This window comes from Aptenodytes forsteri, unplaced genomic scaffold (genome assembly GCF_000699145.1).
Source record: "Aptenodytes forsteri isolate BGI_AS27 unplaced genomic scaffold, ASM69914v1 Scaffold15, whole genome shotgun sequence".
NCBI lineage: Eukaryota > Metazoa > Chordata > Aves > Sphenisciformes > Spheniscidae > Aptenodytes > Aptenodytes forsteri.
In genome coordinates this window covers 13576299-13592410 of record NW_008795129.1, presented here as the reverse complement: position 1 = coordinate 13592410, position 16112 = coordinate 13576299, and the positions used below count along the sequence as shown (strand labels likewise).

General features: G+C 37.2%; 1 protein-coding gene across 1 annotated transcript in view; it reads left to right on the top strand.

Annotated features, from left to right (window-relative positions):
• The window catches only part of CFAP43 (cilia and flagella associated protein 43), a 50419-nt gene that overhangs the window by 19622 nt on the left and 14685 nt on the right, over positions 1 to 16112 (top strand). The window contains exons 11-24 of the mRNA XM_009278077.1: positions 547 to 627; positions 1454 to 1602; positions 2667 to 2770; positions 3886 to 4026; positions 6182 to 6351; positions 7119 to 7271; positions 7711 to 7841; positions 8554 to 8719; positions 9298 to 9411; positions 11048 to 11125; positions 12498 to 12623; positions 13074 to 13178; positions 13935 to 14051; positions 14864 to 15073. Of these exons, the coding sequence (XP_009276352.1) occupies positions 547 to 627; positions 1454 to 1602; positions 2667 to 2770; positions 3886 to 4026; positions 6182 to 6351; positions 7119 to 7271; positions 7711 to 7841; positions 8554 to 8719; positions 9298 to 9411; positions 11048 to 11125; positions 12498 to 12623; positions 13074 to 13178; positions 13935 to 14051; positions 14864 to 15073 (1845 nt within the window). The remainder of the gene's footprint in view (positions 1 to 546; positions 628 to 1453; positions 1603 to 2666; positions 2771 to 3885; positions 4027 to 6181; positions 6352 to 7118; positions 7272 to 7710; positions 7842 to 8553; positions 8720 to 9297; positions 9412 to 11047; positions 11126 to 12497; positions 12624 to 13073; positions 13179 to 13934; positions 14052 to 14863; positions 15074 to 16112) is intronic.

Below are 16112 nucleotides of genomic sequence, written 5' to 3'. Positions count from 1 at the left end.
TTGCTGAATCTGTTTGTTTGTCATTAGCATGGGAATGATAAATTTTACCTGACTCTGAGTGAGTAATGTGAGGATTGATTGATCTCTAGCCATACATTACTGTGGAATTATAAAATTGCCTGGATATAAGAACTCAAGCACGATTATGATATGCATAATTTTTCATGTGAGAAAACAAGACCTCTGCTTAAGCCCTTTCCCATGCAAAGAAAATTATAAGCAGGTTTTTCTATTGTTGGCTGAATGGTGGGAGTGCTAATACCGATCAAGCTTACATGTTTTGCCTTAGATTGTCTCATTCTGCTTAAAGACCATTCCTGTAGTTGCAGCAATTCACAAAAAATATTAAATGTTTTCCCTAGGTAGCTGTACCTTGCAGCAACTGGACTTAAAGGAAAAGCAAGATAATTCCAAGCAAAACCAGTAACCCTTGATCTGCTACGCTCAGACATTAGTTGAATTTATATTCTATAGAAGATGACTAGTCACTTCTAGGCTATTTGGTTATTCCACCCTCTTTTGACTATGTTTTTCTCTGTTCAACAGTCTGTAACAATTTCAGGTGAAGTACAAGTTTGGTTCCTGGAAGATGGAACTTGCCTCAGCAAGCTAAACCTTGATATTGAGGTACACGTAACCAGGAGCTTATATAGTGACTGATACTTAAAATTTTCTTTAATATTTTTCAATTTATAGCATAATATTCCACAGATTTGGATCAACCAGTGCTGAGGAAAGCTCAGTAGTGTCTTTGAACAAGCCATGAAAGAGATTTAAAAAAGTTATCTTTCAGAATGTTTCCTTGAACTAATCATGTATTTAAGTAATCCATAAAGCAGAGGAAACACTTCAACCTAATGTCCTAGTGATGTGTCTTTAAGCCTATATTTGTAAATAACGATCTAAATTTTTATGATATTACTTTATTAATTTTTTATTTTTAATGAGTGTCAGAACTGAAGGGAAAAGTTTCAAGTGTATAAAAACTAAATGCCTTGACTGATCTGAAAAACAGGTTTTAGGAATTGAGTTGATAAAAGTATTTCAAACTGTTAATGCTTTGTCCTGATTTAAGATGCATTCAAACTCTGAAATCTGACATAGTAAGAAAAAAAATCCCTTTCTATAACAGCTGTACACATAACAGTGCACTCACTGTTTTATTTAGGTGGAACTTCTTTCACTTAAAATCTGAGTAGTGGATATAATGTTTTTTTTTCTGAGGAGCACAAAATTAGCTTTTGATATGTAGATACGGAGCATAGGTAAAAATGCCTATGATGTCTCTAAAATCCTTTCTTTGTTAAAAAAAAAAGTTTTTTTAAATAAACCACTTGGGGTTTCTTCTCCAAATTTTAGGGACTTTTAAATAGTAAAAGAAATTGCATATGAACATATAGCATAATATATAAAAAGATATGGAACTGTTAAGTATCTTTTACTTCTTAACTAGGCAACTGCTATGGCTTGCTGTCCCTCCTCCAACAGTGTTGCTGTAGGGACCAAAAGAGGTCAAATCTATTTCCTTGATGTTACCAAAGTTGAAGCTCCACGGGTTGTTCACAGAATTTTTCCTTCCAAATTTCCAGTGCTGTCTTTGCAGTAAGTATGTAGTAACAAGGGCAGGAATATTGTAAATTTGTTGCTTGAGTAATGCTGTTAGTTGAACAAAAAAATTGAAGTTTTTATTCTAAAAATAACAAAGTAAAATACTTTGTTATGTAAAATACTTTACAATAACAAAGTAAAATAAAATCAGCTCCAATTTTTTCCAACATATTCTGAATTGCTTGCAAGAGGACTAGTAGCAGGATTTATATGAGAGAAATATAATAAACCTGTATTTTAAGAAGGTTTAACTGAGCACTGAAGGTACTGATGCATAAGATCCTTTCTGACAGATCACCATATGCAGTAATTATGCATAATTCCATGTATCTGAATTTAGAGGGTTATTTCTCACCAAATACAAATTTGACATTTTGTGAAGTTAAGTTTAAGCCTTTTGGTCATCCCTTCTTATGGGATGGATTTTTATTACCATTGTTAATTATTCATTTGCTTACAGTTCCAGAATTTACCAGTCCTCCTGTAATTAGCTCTAGTGATCTAAAAGGCTTTTATTTGTTTGTTTGGATTTTTTTTTTTCAATTATTGAAAAATCTGAGAGTATTTTACTTCTACTTTTTAAAAAATAGAATGTATTTTGAACTGTTAAACTTTACTATAAATCTGCCTGTTATTTGGAGACTCAGATGTGATCTCTTTTCACAGTTACCTAAGATAAAACATTAAAAATAGATACAGAAAGCAACTTATTCAAAGTCAATTCAATGCAAACAAAGACATGTCTATTCAAAATAACATCAAAATCTGTATAGTAGTTTTATTTTTAAAAAAGTTAACTTCAAAGAAAGATTTAATAAAGTTGTTAACATAGACTGCTATGGAGTATCATTAGCTTTAGATTGACCACCCACTCAATTAGAAATTGCACTTATAGCACTGGGCTTTATGTCAGGCCCTAACCCTTTAAACCTAGAAGCTGAAATTTCAGTTGCATTTATGCCCTCAATGAAGTCAGCAGACTTATGGGAGTGGAATTATTTGACCCTTTTTATTGACTGTATTGAACTGTTTTCTACTTGGATTTATATTTTACCTAGTTATGATCAGAGTGGCCAGTTCCTCATCGCTAGAGCTACAGAAGGACATATCTTTGTTCTAGATGCCCGGCCTTCAAAATTATTCCAAGTTCTTGGATATGTAGGTAATATATGTAACAACATTAATTACATTGTGTTTTCACTAATTGCTGTATTTTAAGTATACTTGCTGGTGAGACTAAGCCACTCTCCTTCATTTTACTTACTTTTTAGGAGGACTAAACATATTCTTCCCACCTATTTCCCAACCATCTTTTGTCCTGGCCAATCTTTTTTTTTTCTTCTGTAATTTTAGTTAGCAAATGCACCAATATTACTTTTCTTCTTAAAAGTCAGCTAAAAGCTAAAAGTCACAGGGAAGAGAATGGATTAGCTGACCAACTGATCACAACTCCGGCACAAAAGTAATAGTGCTGGCAAAGAACTTAAGACCTTTGTGGCTTGCCATATGAGAACTTAGACTAAAAAACTGTAGGTCATGACAGCTGGGTGCAATCTCGTGTTACAAATGTCAGCCCCAGACATCTTTAATATGGGGACTGCTGGAATTATCAGCTTTGCTGGTTGATACTGAAGAATAAAAGATGATGGAATTTTAATGCACAAAAAAATTCTTCTGAAATTTGTAAATTTGTTTATGCAGACTCTCAATTCCAATAACATTATACTTACATCTGTGCATATAGATCTTCATCATAATTTTAAGTATAAAGGACATATCATTTTAATTGGTTTGACAAACACAGAATTACATCTTCTTAGATAATTTTCAGAATTTGCCTGATCATGTTCTCACTGTCTGGCTGGCTTCTTAGAGGTCTTAGATAATTTTCAGAATTTGCCTGATCGTGTTCTCGCTTGTCTGGCTGGCTTCTTAGAGCTTTTCTGTGCTTTATCTGGCAGTTATCAGCAGACAGCCTCAAAATTGCTACAATTCAAGCTGGATGTAAACTCAGATTTGAATGTTTAATGTAATAACACCACTCTGGCGCTTAGCATTCTCAGCACCCGATGCCTCAAGGTGAAGTTGTGTGCATGCAGCACTTTCTGAAACAAGGTTGTGGCTTGTCTGCTATTTTAAAGCAAGTTCAAAACTGTGTGGTTGAGCTGAGATGTATTCTGAACAGGGATCTCGTTTTGTTTCGCATGATATCTTAGTAAAAAACAATGTTACCATGATTCAGTAACAATTTGCATTGGTGTTCCCTACTTGCTTCAGTGTTGGCAGATGAGGTGCTGGATCTTTCTGTAGTTTCTGACTTCAAGAATGACTTAGTTGAAGTGGTTGTACTTCTTAATGTAGCAGAGGTCCAGCGAGCAAGACTGGAAATTTTTTGTCTATCTTCAGCATTCACAATGGGTAAGAGTTGAAATATATACTATGTGATATTTTTCTAAGGCAAGAACATATTAATGCCATCCCTTAACACAAAATACTAACAATCTTAATCTCTTTCTTCATCTCATCTGTACACTCTCCTAGGACACCATTTCTCATACATCAGTCTGTAGACTTCTAGTCAGCTGAATCATTCCAGCAGAAAGACTGTGATATTTTGTGGGAAAGCCAAGGAAGGAAGAAGTAATCCACTTGCAGAATCACAAAGCCACCACTTTACTACTACTACTACTACTACTTGTTGTTGTTGTTGTTATTGTTATTATTACTACTGTGTGGGCAATGCCCAAAGCCAGCCACAAAGAGGCCTTGTGCTTGGCATCACCCATAGGCAGAGTAGCATATCAGGTGTTCAAAGTGGAATCAATCCCACCAGCCTCTTCAAAGAATTATTATAGGTCTATAATAGCTCATTAGGAAAAGGTTAAAGGTTGATATATCTCAAAAAATAATGATTCCCTGTCTTTGTTATAGCTTTTCTGTATAAAAGCACCAAGGAAAAAGTCCACTGTGTTTAAAAAATATTAACTTGTATCCCAATAAGGAATGTTACAGAGAAACATTCTATGAAAAAATTGGCCCTATGAGGAAAAGGGGAGAATTAAGGAGACTTAAGAATGGCATACCTCCATTCACCTTCTGGAAATCTGGTCCCACATATCTGCAGTGTGCAATGTACATATTGGGACATCACAGTTAGAATCTCTATTCATAATCTGGAAGTAAAATGAAGGGAACCTGTTAGTCTTTCACTAAATTGGGTAACCCTTGCTAAATTCTAAAATACTGGTCATGATTTCTTTTATATATGCCATCCTCAACTGTGAAACAACTCAGTAATTTGTTTGTGTCATTCAGGACACAGCTGTAATATTATAGCATTTTAGGAGTACTATAAGCAAGAAAAAATGGACCTCAGTGTCATGAGTGATCACAGAACTTTTAATTGTGTCTGATATTCCAGGAATATCTAAAACTGATATTCTAGGAATGCATTGATTTGGGGCACTTTCTGGAATCAGCTTGGAAACTAATTCGGTTGTCATAAAAGGGCTTAAATGCATTAACTTAACTAAGGCACAGTGCAGGCTAATGTTGCACTTGGTGTCCTCATCTACTCTACTCTACTCTACTCTACTCTACTCTACTCTACTTCTATTCTATCATGTAGCCAGCGCAGGACATGCTTGGTTGGCAATGGCACTGTGCACTTCCAGTTTTATGTCTCTTCCACCTAAGAATTGCCAAATCAATATAGTTTGAGGTTTCAGTGATGTCTTCTGTCTATCACATTACAGCAAAAGGCAGCCTGTGTTCAGTATTAACATCATTATATTTTTATATCATTTTACTCACATTATACGCAAATGAATGACTAACAAAGCCTTTTGTGGAGAAAACTTCCACAAAACTGTTAGTGTCAGATTTTCTAGTTATTTACATATGATTTTTAAAAGGCCTTAAAATTTACAAACTTTTAAACCAGTAATTTTCAATGAAGTTAATATTTTCTTCAAATATTCACTGATGTTGGGCTTCTTTTTGTGCCCAATTTTAGACACCTAAAATGGGGCTTTATTTTCAAAGTTGCTGAAGATCTACAGTTATTGCATCAGTCTTAATTTCAGATGTCTCTTTAAAGCTCAAATTAAGCAACCAAAAAGAAAAAATGCCCTTTTGAAGATGTGAACTTAAGTTTTTTAACCAATACCACCCAGGCTGTGTGTACTTCATGGCAGAGATGCCTAAACAAGTTCTAGATGAAAGCAGTGATGACATGAACCTCCGTGCAAACTAATTAGCACTGCTTACATAATACTCAAGAAACAGGGTAAATTAGTGTATACAAATTGTCATATCACTGTGGTTAAACTGTTTCTAGTACTTCTTTAGAGCTAGTAGAGCTATCTCTCTGCTTCACTGCAGTGTGCTACATCAGCACAACCCACAGAGTTAGTGTTAAAGCTAGGTATCTTAATTCCCAGTCTCCTCCTTGAAAACTCACATCATGCTCACTCCTTGCCGAGATTGGTTTTCATAATTACTTGATAGGTGAAGCACCTGCATTAGTGGTAGTGATGCCTCTTCCTCCCTGTTTCTTTTTTCAATCTTTTAGATAATGATAAGTATGTTAATGAACAAGGAATGCTTAACGCTAGTGCCATTAAAAAGGAGCAATATGATCTGGATTACCCTTTGAGCTCAGCAGTCAGATTGAAGGATAACATTGTGTATGGCTACTGTACCTGTGCACCTTTCATCTGTAAATACCATCTCTCTGAAGAGGTAATTCTCTGAAGCTGCTTTATTTTGGGTGGTGGTTAAATACCAGCAAACAAAGGCTGTAGATGAAGTGAATATAGCAGGATATTATCTTAAAGAAATCCTTTCTGCACTAAAAATACCTACTCCATCCATAAACATCAACTTTCAGTATCCTACCACCTGCTCAGAAACCTGGCAAAAGCAATCTCCTTGTTCTATTACAGAGAAAGCCAAATACTGGTTCTTAAAACTCATACAGCTTGCAGGCACTTCACATGTAGCTTCTGTATTGGAGCTGTGCTTTTGTGCAGTCTGCTGAGTAACCTGAATATCCAGCTATTGAAGGAACTGAGCCAATGTGAGTGACTCTAAGACGCAACTACAAACCCAGCCCAGCCCTGCCTCGCAATGAAGTACTGGGGGCTTCAGGAATCCACTCTCATTGGCTGCTGATGAACTGGAGCTCTCTGCAGCTCATAGGTCTCCCTCAGTTTAAGAGTCAGGTCAAGCAAAAAGGTGAATTCCAAAGGTGGGCATTCCTCCTTGACAAGTCCTGTACTTTCTGAGCCAAGAAACTCCAGGCCCAAACATACTGAATACAGACCCTTTTGAAGAGATGAGAAGCAAATCAGCAACATAGCAATGGTACTGCTTCCTGAGCTCAGTAATCCAACAACATTTTAAATTGCAACGCATGTGATAACCCACAAAGCTCTCATTAGTCTTCTCAAAATGGGATAGATATTTCCACCATCTGAACTGCTGCTAACGTTTTGTTTGTTTGGCAGAACATGTTGGAAGATCCATCAGTATTTTTATCAGAAAAGAGGACTCCGAGCAATCAGTTTGGATCAGGTTTCCTCTGTTTATCACCCAACAGCCGATGGCTGGCATCAGCAGCAAAGGATGGTGTTTTGTTCATCTATCATACTTTTACTATGGTAGGTAGGCATCCAGGCAAAGGCTTTGTTTGGTTTACATGAGAAAGAGGTGTGAAAGCTACTTTCTTTCACTGTAAGCTTTTCTTCACTTGAATATAAGGTGTTCCAGAAAAATTTATGTTGAACATAAACTGACATACCATTATACAGTACAATTGTTATAATGAATGTGAACACGATCATACAAACTACTTACTTTTTTCTCCAGTAAATCTTAGGGTAGATAATTTTACTACTCTTCTTTATCGCCTGCAAAATCAATATGCTACAAACTTGCCCCATCTGTAGTCAAAAATTTTAAACTCATAAATCCTAGTCTTTTATGTACTTTGTATTGACATTTTGGATTGACTTTTATCGAAAAATAACAAAGCATAATTTACAGACATATTCCATTAGAAAAACATATTTACTGATACTGCTTCTATGACTTTTCTAGGATATACTTGCAGAAAAGCATTGTCACTCATATCAAGGAGGGGGAATCAGATCCATGGTATTTTCGCTGGATGGCAAATTCATCCTCGTTAATGGTGAAAATGATGGTGCCCTGGTGTGTCTGAAATGGAAGTATGTATAAAGTGGCAGACCAATATTGATGGTATAAATTCTTATATCCTGACAGACTAATTTTTGCATCTACTTGTGATTCTGGACTTCCTTTTTATTATTCTCAAAGTAAGGAGAAGAATTGGATAGAAATAAAATCACTCCTCTCATCTTTAGAGGTGGTCTCCCTAGCTCATGAAAAGTCTCGTACTTTGGGTATGGTTGCAATACAAGATATAGGAGTATCTTCTGATAAGTATTGCCCATAGTGACCTTCTTATCACTCTCAAATAAACCATCTGGAAGGGGCTTTCTGGGGATGTAAGGGATGTAATCTTATGAGATACTATTTTAACTCAGTGATTAGGAGACATCACAGCTTTAATGGGAATTCAACTGTGGCTATAGAGAGCTCTTAGGAGACATAGGAGTAGGAGACACTGAAACTACGGCTTTTCTGTGGTATAACAAATGTTCAGGTAGATGCATAGATTAAAGATGACTCCGCCAGAGCAATGTTTCTAATCTGGGTAATCCATCTTTCAGAATTTCTAATTCTGTGGAAACTTCACTTAATTATGCAATTCTAGAACTCAAACAATATTGAATTATATGTAAAAATATTGAATAGGCATTTTTAAACAACTTAATAATTGTGTTATAAAGAATATTTAATAGTTTGTCCTTTTCCATAATACACAAAAAATACATCTGTTCCCTTTCTGTTTACTAGGAAGATAAAGAAAATTGAAGTTAAGGAAGCTGCTTTTCACTGGCGATCTCTTCTTGCTATACTGAACAAGTCTACTTCGAATGAAAATGTTGTTTTAAAATCTATGGCAGAATGGCAGTTTGACCCAGAATCCACATCGGAATCACTTCCAGAAGAGAAATTTAAGGTGTTTTCTTTATTTTTATGGGGAAGAAAAGTTTGATCATTACCCTAAAATTACACATGATAAAAACTGTCCAGAAAACAAACTCTGATCCTTTTATAAAAGTAGAAGAATACCCCTGAGGATGGGCTGAATATGTTTAATTATTAATTTGTGGAATAGTATTATCAAGGAAATGGAATAGTTATGGGAAGATGAGATTCACATCTTCAATTTCACTTGGTTTCTTCAGCCACAGAAAACTCTGTGAAAGTCAGTTTCTCCTCATGTAAAGTTATGTGTCATTCCCAGTGTGATGTTACTGCTATACATTGTATGTTACTAGTCATGTATTTTTCTGTTGAAATCAAGCAAAGCAGTGATTACAAAGATAAGTACAGTCAGCCCATTTGAGTCAAAATGCTTTGCATAATAGCAAGGGTTTGCAGGATCAAATCTGGGGACTGGTTAGGGAATAAAAATGGTGTAACACACTCTGGAATTTGGTGATGTTGCTTCTAATGTGAGTCCATTTTTTATTTCATTTCTGTCTCTCATTCTCTCTAAGTACCTGAGATGGATGTTTATATCCTTAATTTCAGGAGGCACCACTTAAATCTTCCAATGTAGAGGTGACAGAAGAAGATGGAAATGTCACCAGTGTGTATTCAGCCAGTACCAATGACATGACATGGATAGGTCAGAAAATAAAGAAGGTACTTTCATAGAACAAGTATTAATCAAAGCCAGAGTTTTCAAGAGTCAGTAGTGATTTGGGGTGACAAATTATATGCTGTAAAGTAATCTAGTTTCTAAAGCTTTTCTGACATTTGGACCTCTCTTTATGGCATTGCGATCTAGCCTTTTAGAAATCCTAGGTCAAGGTTATAAACACATCAGAGAAGGTACCTAGCACAATAGGAGCTCTAAAGACCAAAAGACCACTTCTACACAACGAGTAAACTAAAAAAAAATTGCCAGAGAAATTGGCTTCCTTTAGAAACTTCTAAAGGCTTTTTTCTTCTAAATGTCAAAAAGTTGCACAGAAGATTATTACCAGAAACCAAGCAGGTGCTTTTTTCTTCTCAGGGGCCAGAATAACAACTGCACTGATAAATCAATACTCAACAACATGGCATTAATTACAAAACCCCTGAGGTTTATTTCAGGTTAAGGTTGAGGGGAGTATGTTATGTAACCAAAGCTTTTTATAAGTAAAAATGCATCAAAGATCTAACTGTCTAGAGAGGGGATTTAGCGCTTTGTGAGCCTGGAAACTGCTATGCTAATGTTAGTATAGATTATTTTTTCCCAGAAATATGAATTTATGGATGCTAGGAGGTTCTTTCTGATATGAGCCAGAGCTGTGTATTTTGTCCAGCTTTTGAGGTTCAGTGATAGGACAGAGGAAAACATCTTTGCTTTCTGGGTGATCTCAGGAGTGACTTTCCAAATTATGATGCAGTTTCACAAGTGGCTCAAGTCAATCTAAGCCATATTGCCACTGAAAGTGGCGTCTTCTCCATCCCTCTCCCAGACATGTACTCCTGTTTCTGCTTTGATGCTGGCACTCATGCTTTGGTGTCTCTGTTGGGATTTTTTGGCAAATTCATGTGACTGCATACACACGAGTACCACATGACTATTAGTGTCAGCTAGGGACAGGTGATGAGAAGCAAAGGTTGAAGGGCAGCAATGTGGTCCTAGGTTGTTTTAAGCTGCTCGTTAATGTCCTAAGAGACTTGCATCTGGCTTTTAGAGGATGGAGTCCATCCAATGTCAGAATGATACACTCCTTCCTTTCAAACAATAGCCATCATCCTACTTAAAGTTGTAAACTTATTTTAGAAAGCAAATTCCAGAGGTGCAGACTAATTGCAAAATTTTCCCTAAGAGATGAATTGGCAAGTCTGTAGGGGCAAAGAAAATTTCACAGCTTCCAGAATGAGTAACAGATGTTGGTTTACTTGTGTCTTTAAATATCCCACTGGAAATGCTTAGTGACAATGAAAAATCCAAGGAATATAAAACACTTAACAAATTCTGGCAGTAGGCTTTACGCAGTTCAATGTGTCTGTAATCATTGCACTTGTACCTACTTCTTTCTTTAATATTTTCTTTCTTTTAAGCTCTATTGCTGTACAACCAGTTTACAACTTGACCTGGTTGTACAGTCTTTTTTCTCTTGAGCAATTCTAAGAATCATCCTATTGAATTAGGCTTATGTCTGTTTCAGTTATTAATCCCTTTGGAGTTTTGTTTTCTGTACAGATAATGTTCCTTTAGATTATTTCAATCTTTTATTCTCTTCTTGTCTATTTTTGTCTTTTAAAAACATTTGTTGTATGTCAGGTCATTAGAGAAGAGACTCAGAGGTTTGCTAACCAGAAGAAAGAGCTGCAAATGGGAATTAAAAAGCTGCGTAAAACTGTGAGTTTCTTACAAGGATAATGGCTCAGCTTACCAGTTTTATTTACAAGTACACTTCTTTTATGGCTATCAGCTCTAGTGCTCAGTTACATTTTTGTCATAAACTCTGAGCAGACAGGTAATAGAGAGACGTGCTTCTTCAGGGACTATATGTGGAATCTGCAGGGAACTACTGTCTGGTTCTCAGTTTCCTTTGCTCCAAATAAATATTTTATACCACCCTTATACCTTGAGCAATCAATCCCCTCAGCAGGCTAGTTTCTGCCTATCTAACAACCTTTCATTATAGAAACTACTGTCCTCTCCCCTTCCTTCTGTTTCCTTCCATAAACACTGCTATCTGCTGAGGATAAGGCAGAGGGTCACCTAGAGCAGTCTGCCCAGGACCATGTCCAGACAGATTTTGATTATCTTCAAGGGTGGAGACTCCGTGACCTCTCTGGGCACCCTGTTCCAGTACTCAGTCACCCTCACAGTAAAAAAGTGTTTCCCGATGTTTGAGAGGAACCTCTTGTGTTTCAGTTTGTGCCCATTGCCTCTGGTCCTGTCACTGGGCACCACTGAAAAGAGCCTGGCTCCACCTTCTCAGCACCCTCCCTTCAGGTATTTATATACATTGATGAGATTCTCCCCAAGCCATTTCTTTTTTAGGCTGAACAGTCCCAGTTCTCTCAGCTTTTCCTCATATGAGAAATGCTCCAGTCCCATAATGACCTTCACTGGACTCTCTCCAGTATGTCCATGTCTCTCACCTCACTCAACCTGCAACACTCTCAATACAGCCCAGGATACCATTAGCCTTTTTTGCCACAAGGGTGCATTGCTGGCTCATGTTCGACTTGGTGTCCACCAGGACCCCCAGCTACTTTTCTGCAAAGTTGTTTTCGAGTTGCTGGGCACCCAGTATGTCCTGGTGCATGGGGCTGTTCCTCCCCGGGTGCAGGATTTTGCACTTCCCTTTGTTGAACCGTATGAGATAGGTAACAACTTAATAAAGGATAACAACTTAATAAAGTGCTCAGAACTAGGTGCAGGAATTTGCAGTTCCCTTTGTTGAACTGCATGAGGTAGATAACAACTTAATAAAGTTCTCAGAACCAGAGAATAAAGAATTGTGTACTACAGGTTCTTAGGAAGTATACACAACTTCACATATAACATCCAAATCAACTTTAAGAGAAAGATGAAATATATTCACATAGTACTCTCCGTCACTAGCTACAGGCAGCACATTCTACCAGTTACCATGAAGTGGTTAAAAGTGGAGGCAATTAAAATAATTTTCTCCGATATCAAGTTCTATAGTGTTAAAAATAGCATTTCCTCTATTCACATTCAAATTACTTTTTATTCCTTATTTTTAAAAAAACAGATTCAGAAAATGATGCATGAAAATGAACAGGTGCCAGACATTGAGAAACTGGAGCAGCAGGAGTTCAACCTGGATATAGAGGAACAGGAAAGAGCACAAGCAGAGGCTGAACAAGAAGTGGCCAGGGTATGATAGAATGGGGGGAGAACATTTTAAAATTAGCAGTGAAAAGGAGAAAGAATGATTGAAGAACAGAGGATGATCCCAAAGTTGCTGTTCACTGCTGAGAAGCAGGAAAGCTTAAAAGTATTTAAGTCACTTTTTGAAGCAGGTGAAGCTGCTGATGCAGACGTTGCCAATTGGAATATGATCTATGCTAGAAACTATAAATCTGACGCTGTGGCCTTGGGCACGTTGCTTAAGTTCTATAATGCTTTTCTTCCCATATAAAATGATGCCTTTCAGTAGTAGTAGTGTGCAATGTAGTTTTTTGAGAAGATAGCTGCAATAGTCTAAGATGATGAAATATTGGTAATTCATTTCATCTGTTAGGTTTATTTCGATAACTCAATACAAATTGCCCATATCTTGTTATTTTGCACCACATCTTGTTATTTTCTTTCTGTATCTTGAAAGGTGAGGAAGAAGATTGAGATGGAGAATTTAGCCAACCGCTATTTGCAGGATGTCATCAAACATGAGTGCTGGGATGCTATGTGTGTAAAAGGACGTGCAGTTAAGGTAACCTCTGCTTTCTAACTCATTTTCTGCAGTAGTTTATTGATTGCTTAAGGTACAGAGACAAAATAAACAGAAGTATAACACATTTCTGATTTGCTTATGGTATGGGAAAAAACTTACTTCTTCCCAGGGCTCATGCAAATCTTTCATTCTGTTCATTTTGTCTGAGCCTGCCTGATTTTACCTTCTAAGGTGGATAAGAGTGCTGATAAGCAAATAAGCAACTCTTTAATTCCTTGATCTCAGAGAATATCTTTATGCAGTGTTGCTAAAAGGAGAGGTAAATATTATTTTTCTGTGTGCAGTCAGTATGACTTCTGCTACACAGAACATAAAGGCAAAATTTAACCCTGATTTTGCCTATTTTAAACAGAGGGAGATTAGTCAAACTGATTATACTGGATTATCTCAAGGGTGGTGAAAGACCAAGTCATTTTACCAAAAATCTAGTTCTGGTTGAATTCTGTGGATAAAGAAAGAGGCCATATCCATAGATTATTTAAAAAAAAAAAAAAGAAAGAAAAAAGCAAATTTTAAACCAAACATTTCCACTACCAAAAAGGCAAGTGGTTTTTTGTCTTACCCCTGTATTTTTACTATATTGTCTGTATTAATTGACACTCAATTTTATTCCTGACTTTAAGAAGTCTTTATAACTGTTTAGCATTCAGGTATTGAACAAATGAATTTATAGGTGCATTCTGAAGAACTTTTTTCTTTGGGTTTTTGTTTTGTTTTTTTTTTAAATTTGAACAGTGCTTCCATATGGCTTGTGAAGTGAAGAATTATCCACTGAAAGAACGTAGTGAAGAAGAGCTGGAAACTTTGGAGAAAGTTCTCTGGTTAAAGAAGATTGAGACAGCTGATCTTAAGGTACAATCTCTTTGAAGTACTTCATAAAGGCATTTCAGATCAGGATGTTCTGAGTTGGCATCTTAACCCTTCTTTACATAGATACATTACTAAGATCCTTTTTCTTGCTGTAGAAATTGTCCAAAGATTCTGAAAAAGATAAATAAAGATGAAATGTTGTGTTTTTACTCGGAACAAATTTATTAGTATTAAAGAATCACAGAATAGCTGAGGTTAGAAGAGCTCTTTGGAAGTCATCTAGTCCAACCCTTGTAGAGCAATTTACTCAGGGCTGTGTCCAGTCAGGTTTGGAATATCTCCAAGGATGGAAGATTCCATAACCTCTGGGCTACCTCTTCCCATGTTTGACAACCCTCACAGGAAAAGTGTTTTATTATGTTTAAGTTGGATGTCCTGTATTTCGATGTATACCCATTTCCTCTCAACCTGTCACTGAGCACCACTGAGAAGAGTCTGGCTCTGTTGTCCTTACTCCCCACAATCAGGTTTTTATATGCATTACTAAGATCCCCCCAAGCCTTCTCCTTCTTGAAGCTAAACAATTCCAGCTCTCTCAGCCTGTCCTCGCATGTTAGATGCTTCAAACCCTTAATTGTATTAGTGGCCTATCACTGGACTTCCTCCAGTATGCCCATATCTTTCTTGTACTGGGGAACCTACAAATGGATCCAATATTCCAGATATGATCATTTCAACTTGCATTATTTTGATCATTGAGCTTAACTGCAGAATATAACCTCTAGAATTTTTTCATACATGTGTCACTGGATCGTGTACAAAATTAACACAGTTATCATGTTTGTGATATTCAGGTTCAGAAGAAAAATCTTGAGATTGAGTCTGAGATTGTATTATCTAAGGAAGAAGGAGAGAAGGCAGAAGAAGTAACAGCTGATGATAGTGTATCTTACTGCCTGATTGGAAGTCTGAGCTCTCAGTATGGTGGAGACACATCTATCCTATACCACCAATGGGACTTGCACACCAGGGAGCAGAAAGTCAATCAGATAGTATTATTGAAGGTGATGTCTTCTTAAATTTGTATTACAGCAGTGACGCTGTCATATCTGTTGGTTCTCACAGCAGTTGTAGCCACTGTTAGATCTTGGGCATACTGACACTATGCAATGGAGAGTTGCACAGGTCTCTGAGTTACTGAGATGAAAGCTGATAAATGCACATAGTGCAGTAGAGCACCATGTGGATTTGCCAGCTCAGGTCTGGAAGAAAAACATTTTTATGAAATTGGTTACCCAATCTGAGGGTATCTGTATTTGCCCACTGGTGCTTCAGTTTAAGAGTTTGTAGAGCCAAAGCTAGCTTGCACATCTCAGCATGCCCTGTGAAAACATGACCTTTTTCCCATTATTTGCTGCTGAATGAAAGATCAGCTGGATCCTCACACCATTTCCTTTCTCTCCAGTCTTACCATCCCTTCATTTGGAGTCGTCAATGTTTCTGTATTTATTGTTCATTACGATCAGACTCTCTTACCCTGGCCAGTTTATTAAGTAGTAAACATGCTACAGAATAGGCTTCTTATGAAGATGATCTACAAGGGTAGAAGTGGTTAAACTACTGTAAAGCATTGCCTCCTCAGAGCTCTTTAAGGCTCTAAATGGTAGCAGAGCTCAATGATTATGCATTGTAATACATAAAATCTAGTAGATAACACTAGTGTTTAAAGTAGATGGGGAAGTGTTGTGGTTTAACCTCAGCTGGCCACTGAGCACCACACAGCCGCTTGCTCACTCCCCCCTGCTCCAGTGGGATGGGGGAGACAATCGGAAGAGTAAAAGTGAGAAAACTCATGGGCTGAGATAAGAACAGTTTAATAATTGAAATAAAATAAAATAGTAATATTAACAACAATAATATACAAAGCAAGTGATGCACAATGCAGTTGCTCACCACGCGCTGACCGATGCCCAGCCAGTCCCCGAGCAGCGGCCCCCCCGCCTACTGAGATGAATGATGTCACATGGTATGGACCCTTTGGCCAGTTGGGGTCAGCTGTCCTGGCTGGGGGCCCCCCCAGCTTCTTCTGCCCCCCCCCGCCCA